The sequence below is a fragment of the Zosterops lateralis genome, assembly GCF_965231275.1.
Source record: "Zosterops lateralis genome assembly, chromosome: 15".
NCBI classification, from domain to species: Eukaryota; Metazoa; Chordata; class Aves; order Passeriformes; family Zosteropidae; genus Zosterops; species Zosterops lateralis.
The window spans coordinates 11,339,397-11,346,338 of record NC_139775.1 but is presented as its reverse complement, the minus strand read 5'-3'; the positions used below and the strand labels follow the sequence as shown (position 1 = coordinate 11,346,338).

The following is a 6,942-nucleotide window of genomic DNA, read 5'->3' as shown; positions in this document are numbered from 1 at the left end:
AGGCTGAGGAGGCTCCTGAGCCCTGCTGCCCTCCCAGCCAGCACACACATGGTTTATTAAAAAAAAATATGGATATTGATCTAATACCAATATCCAACTATGACGGATAAAGACTCTTTCACACAGCTGCTGCAGCACGGACAGGACACTGGAAGTGAGAGAATCCAGGGCTTTATCAGCAGCCTCAGCCCAGAGTTCTGTGCCTGGCAGCTGCAACAGATCAAACACAAACCTGGCATCCCACACTATTCCCTGCTCTGCTGCTCATTCTCTCTGGCACCTCGTGTCCTACACATTTACCTGGCGGTGTTATCCTGATTCCTGCCTGGGTGGAGCCAGGATTAGTCACTGTGTGCTTGCACTGAGCAGTTCTCTGTGCCTTAGCCATTATTATTATTCCCTCCTACCCTGCGCCTCTTGCAGGTGCCTGCCTGGGCTTACAGGCACTGGATGGAATTCAAAATCCTTTTCCTCTTTTTCCTGTTTCACAGCGGGATGGATTCTGCAGAAGTGTCACCCCAATGGACACCACCCTGTATTTAGTGTACCGAGATAGGAATAAGACAAAAACTTGGAAACTCCCTGTAATTTCCCACACTAATCCTGGTCCCAGGGGAGCAGCTCTTGGCCAACACGGGCTAATGTGACATTATTTATCACCACACTCGTGAGCCTGCAGTCACTACTGACAAACTCTCTTTCTTCTGCCTTGGTTCTCACAGCTTCATCCTATCCAAATTATCTTGACTCTCACCTTTTTTCTTCTCAGTGGGATCCTTGTGAAGTTTCAACAATGTCCTGTTAGTACCTCTGCCATTCCCAATCCCCTGTTTTAGCCCCCTTATAACAATTATACTGAGATGCACCTTTCTCCAGCCATCCTCTCCAATCCATGTATTTGCAATTTCCTTCAGCATCTTTGGCCTTAACTTGGCCAAATCTGCATATCTGATTTTTTTTCCCTCCACACCATCCTACCTATTCCCTTTATGATTCATTCTGCTGCCATTTTTCATATCAGCTGCCGTTCATCCAGGTTTGTGAAAACTACGGCACACCTTCCCTGGGGATATTTTCAAATTCCTTTTTTATTTTTGTCCAGAGGGGCTGATGCTTTATCTCAGCACTACTGATCCTCTCCCTCCAACACTCCTTGCAAACAGACCTGTTGATTTCATCCTGCCTTGCCCAGCAATTATTCCTCTGTTTTTCTTTTTGACCTCACACATTCGGGCAGTTTGTGCATCTGTGCTCCTTTTCCCCAAACAAACTTCCCTTTTCACCCCAAAATACTCACTGTGTACTTCAGCTGTGCAAAAAGGCCGTGCCTTTCTTCTGCAAAGGCCTCTTACAGTAAATGTTAGTAGGAAATCACCAAGTTCATGCTGGTTCAAGGGGCAGCCAGGAATAATTAACACCTTTCCACTGACAGCAATACAAACACAAATCTCCATCCTTGTCCTCTTCCTCCCACCCGCCTCTATTGTGAGGACCAGCTCCTGCTAACACCCACAAAAAACACATTTTGTGGCCTCGTCTTGCTCAGAGCCTCAGGCAGCTCAGTCATCCATAAATGAGGATGTTTCCCAACAAAAGCCTGTCACCTACCGATGAGACAATAGTTTCACAGGACAGAACCGGGCACGATAACAATGGTGATAAGAAGGTTGCACAAGAACCCGAAGAAAGGCAGATGTGAATTACACATTAATCACACGGGAAGGTTTTTCACAGGTGCCCCAAGTGTGCTCTTCCCTTCCTTGATTGTTTTGATAATCCATAGGAAAAAAAAAATAATAAAATAAGTGAACTCTTGTGCAAAAGTGACTCTTTCAGTCACGAGTTTGCACACTTTGAATAGTGTTTTCTGGGGGAACATTTTCACCTTCCCGGCACAAAGAAATACTTTAGGATGGTACTTTCTGCTCTCCACCTTCCTCATCGCAAAGTGTGGCAGGAACTGACTGTTCTTCAGCCTCCAAAAAATCCAGAGTGTGAGAACAGCCATTTCCCTTTATGCAACACCTGAGTTTGAGAACCAGGAACTCCAGAAGCAAATACAGGGCGTGGAGAGAGAGAGGTACAGAAGGTTTTATTCCTACTGTTATAAATGCAACGGCAAAAATCGGATTAAAAAAGAAACAATTTATTAATAAAACAATCCCAATCACCGATAAAGAGAGAAACAATTTATTAATAAAACAATCCCAATCACTGATAAAGAGAGAGACCACAAATAAGACATGCAGCGCAGCGCTGGGTGGACAGGGGACCGTACTCTAAGGTACAGTTTTCCCAAATCCACACGGAGCAGATCACATCTCAGGGTTTTATAGGGTTTTTCGTGTCCCGAGGCGAAACAGATGCATGGAATAGTCCGGCAAATAATCCAAATAATTTTCGGATGGGTTTCCCGGATTTGTCGAACTTTGCAAATAGTATTCCAGGAAGGTTCCTTTCACATGAGGATTGGGCTCGCCAGTCCATGGTTATTTTAATGTGTATTCCTGGACTGGGGAACGGCAGCAGCCTGGCTTGGAGGGAATTTTCTACAGGCTATACCTTTTCACATTTTTATATTAACACCAATCTAACATATATTTCTATATTCTTTTATCACGGATTTTTACCCCAATGTCATATTTATCACATTACAGAAGGTTTTATTCTTACAGAAGGTTTTATTCGGGCAGGTGAGCCGCAGGGATGGCCAGAGAGAAGCAGCGCCGGGAGGTGCCCACGGTGATGTACGAGCCGCACTATGAGAGCTACAGACCCGAACCCTCCGCACCCCCGTTCGGCCAGGAGGGTGAGTGGGGAACAGCACTGGGGAGGGGATTTAGGGTCACTGCGGGTTGGTTTCCAGCACATCACCAAGTACATTTTGGGCCCAGCCTGGTCAGGACGTGATGGGTTTAGAAAGCGTCTGTGCCAGCACATAAACCCCAGAGTTGGGATAGGATCTCCGAATAGAAAAGTCATTAAAATGGCAAAAATATTGTTTTTTGTTGGTTTAGTTAATATTTGGGTGGGGTTTTTTTTGCAAAAAACGCATGGTTTATTGCAGCTGTGTCGCTACAATAAGTCCATATTCCTCATGTGCAAATGTTCAGGCAGCAAACTATGTAGGTGGGTGGTCTGTGTGTGTGCTGCTTGGTTTTTACAGAGCTCTGGCCTTTTCCCTGCCATCCCTCCCCAGGCCAGCTCTGTAGTCAGGCTCTTACAGGGATGAACAGTCCCTGCCCAAGGGGAGGAGCTGATAATTCAGCTGCAAGAGGGTGCCATGAGCTGCTGCTCTCCTGGGCTGGCTTTTCCTCCTGAAACCAGGCACTGCTCTCACAGCTGCACAGGTACCTCACTGCACTCCCCATCTTTAGTGACTGTACCTTCCTTACCTTCCTGCTACTGAGGAAAATGCCATTTACTGACAGGACTGGAGAAAAACTCCAAATGGGAGATCATATAAGGCTTGATGTGTCAGTCCTGGGCCTCTAAACCCGACTCATTTTCGGAGCATTTCACTCTCATCAGCTTTCCCTGGAAATGTTTTTGTCTTCAAAGATGTCTCTGGCCTCTTTCTAAGCTCAGCAGAGTTTGCAAGAGAGTGGGGAGAAGGAGCCTCACTTGTGAGCCACTCAGCCAAGGCACAGGCACTGCACACATCCAGATCCTTCACCAACACACATCGAGTGGGAACTCACTTGTGCTAAGCACATTCCTTTTCTAGATCAGAAGAAAATTATTTCTTTTTTAAATTTTTTACAATTTTTTTTTTCTCCTACAAATAATAGCCCCTAAAAACCAAACCAAAAAAATCAAACAGAAAACTCCTCCAAACCAGAACCTAAACACCACAAAATCCAAATGCCATTTCAAATCTCTACCACTTCTGGCAAGCCATTCAAGAAAATATTGCTAACATGTTTTTCACCTTTGCCACTCTGTCTCACTCTGGAAAAATCCGGTTTTCTATTCCATTTGTGTCCCTTTGGGCTCATTCCCTGGTTGCACTCACATCATTTGTGAGAAGCTTGAGCACAGACTGGACTCCCAGCCCTGCTCTGCCTGGGGTGAGGGTTTCTCCAGTGCTGTCCAGGCTTGACCAACCAAGATTTCTGTCCTCCTGCCCCAGACCAGACGTGTTGTTTGGTACCACATCCACACTAGCTGGCTGTAAAGCTTTTTACATGGATCTAATTTGAATGTATTTTTTTTACTACAGTCATTTATTTCACCTCAGGTAGGCTGAGTGAATTCTTAATTTGAAAGATTAGCAAAAGAATTGAAAAAGCTTGAGGTGTCTTAGTCACCAGCTTCCCTTCTCCCTAAACAAAAGGAAAAAGATATTTTAACTTTTTTTTTTTCTAGAACAAAGAGTATGATGAGAGTATAACTTTGTTGAAAGCTGATAAAGTTTAAACTAGTTAAAATAGTGGTAAGGGTAGTTCCCACTGAAGGCAGAATTACTGTGGGTCCTTTATCAGTGGAGTCCTTAAATTAAGATTGTCATGTCAGTGTTATGCTGGAATGATGCTTCTGCCTTTCCAAAAAAAAAAAAAAAAAAAAAAAAAAAAGCTGTGTTTTCTCAGCTTTTGTTATAAAAGTGAGACCAGGCAGTCACTGCAGCTCTTCTGGCTCTGCAGACCCACAGATCAGTCCAGTGGCTGTTTCTACCCTGCCAGGCCCTTCTCCTCTCACTCCACGGGGCTTTTGGGAGGCAGGAGCTGTTTGCACTTACACATTTCCCCATTTTTCTTTGCACAGGGGGCTACGAGTACCCTTCTCCCCCACCCTACTCCTACAGAGAGACCACCATCGTCGAGGAGCCCGGTGAGCTCAGGGGTTGTGTGCTGACAACATCCTGCTGCTGCTGTTTGCCAGCAGGAGGGAAATGGGCTCAGTTTTAACAGGGTGGGAGTTTGCTGACCCAACCACAGTCTCACAAGGTGGAAAATTTCCACAGAAGTGTCAGAAGGTAAATTAAGACAAGGGACTCAGATTTGATTTTCCAGGGTTGGCCAATCTACACAAGTTCCCATTAAAAAAAATCCCCAAACCAAAGAGGCCAGAAGCCAGGCCTTTCAGGACAAATCATTTTAAGGCCAGTGTTCCTGCTCTAGTCACATTTATGGAAGCAGAGAAGCTCAAAGGAGATGCTGAGGGAAAGGTTTGAAGAACAGCCAATAACACCTCATAGAGGAGGAAAGGAGACATAGATTTTTAAATATCCCTAAAAGCAGAAGGCACTTGAATTCAGACATGCTCTATCCTATGTATCTAACAGATACCTTCCCACTCCTCAAGTTCTGCCTCAGGCTACAGTGTGAAGTTGTACCCTAAACATGTTAGGATCCTTAAAATGGTAATTTTTTGCTGAAGACATTTCTGAAAAAAGTATCCTTCATGTAGCTACAAGGGGGGTACCCCTCAGGGAATATGATAGTCAAGTCTAGACTGCAAAAACATGAGCTAGAGAATAACTGGGGACAGCACCAGCAGCTGTTTGATGGCATTTAGCTGTAAGAGGAACTGCTTTGATGAATTTCTCCTAACTGATGAAAAGTTGATCCAGAAAGTTCCCCAACATCCTTCAAATCTCTTCTTCAGGGAGAACAAGAATTTTCATATTATTTTTAAATATCAGAAGACAAATCCTCAGTGTCAGAGCACATCCACCAGAGGGTGGTGGGGACTGCCTGGCTGAGGATTATCCCATAGCCAATTCCCTCTGTGTGTCCTTACCTGAGTAAACACTGGCTGGTTTTAGTATTGGGAAATATTGGGATACACAGAACAACCAGCACAGTGGTTCTTAGGAATACACCTGAAATCAACGGTGATAACACAGATGCCACGTTAAGAACCCACATTCTCCCAATTAGGGCTTTATAACTTGCAAAATATTTTCTGTGCTTCTAATTTGGCTGCTTCTCCTCTCCTCCTGAACTCAGTTTATTTGGTGCCCCAGCCTCCCATCATCGTGGCAGGGATCTTCTCCAGCAAACCAACATCCACAATCTGTCCCTCCTGCCGCCAGCACATCACCACCCAGGTCACCTACAGACTGGGCAAGCTGTCCTATCTCCTGTGCACCAGCCTGTGCATGGTCGGGTAAGTTCTCATGGGCATTGTACAGATCCAGCACAGCAGAAGGTTAAAAATGAGTAATTAAAAATCAAAGTTCTAGTTAGTGCTCATAACAGACAGTTTGCCCTTCTCCACTTGATGAGAAGCCATCCTATCCTTTCTAGACACAGCAGTCATGGCTACAGGGGATGCAAACTTGCTAAATTTAACCCAGTATGCTTCACTTTTCATAAGACAAGCAGAAATGTTGTCTAGTTCCCAACTGTAATTTAGAATTAGGCTCAGAAACAAACTCACCCAGAAGATGTCAGAAACAAAGATAATTTTTTTGGAAGATGCTTTAAACATTAATAGATTTGGGAAAGAAGTGGATTCACACGGTGGAAAGGCAGACAGAACAAGGCAGGGGAGAATCCCAGGTGTGGGCAGCAGCAAAGGCAAGGCAGTGATCATTGTGTGCATGTCCCTCTCCCCTCTGCCTCCAGGTGCTGCTTCGGATGCTGCTTTGTCCCCCTCTTTGTGAAGATCTTCAAGGATGCAGATCATTACTGCCCGTGCTGCCAATTTCACATTTATAGATACAAAAGACTATAGAGACAAAGTTTATGCAACCAGATGATGTAAAGCCTTCATTTCCTGATGGCATAAGATTCTGCACATAAAACTACTCCTAGGAAACCCTCAGGACCACTCTTAGGTTCTGCAACTCTCTTGCTGGTGAACCCACCTGGTAAACTCCAGTTTACCACCACATGGTTGGACTGGCTTTAAAACAAAAAACACTTCAAGACTAATTTGCAATGTCACTTGGTTTATGCTCTATTTGATTCTCTGCCCTGTGCTGTGAAGTTTCCA

At 44.7% G+C, this 6,942-nt stretch overlaps 1 protein-coding gene across 1 annotated transcript; it reads left to right on the top strand.

The window, feature by feature from the left end:
- Window positions 1–2,706: 2,706 nt before the first annotated feature.
- Window positions 2,707–6,723, top strand: LITAFD (LITAF domain containing; the record flags this gene model as incomplete). The annotated part of the gene is made up of 4 exons (XM_083872184.1): window positions 2,707–2,809; window positions 4,765–4,830; window positions 5,952–6,111; window positions 6,573–6,723. The coding sequence occupies 4 exons, from the start codon at window positions 2,707–2,709 to the stop codon at window positions 6,679–6,681; spliced, it is 438 nt and encodes a 145-aa protein (XP_083728310.1). The 3' UTR covers window positions 6,682–6,723.
- Window positions 6,724–6,942: the final 219 nt, after the last annotated feature.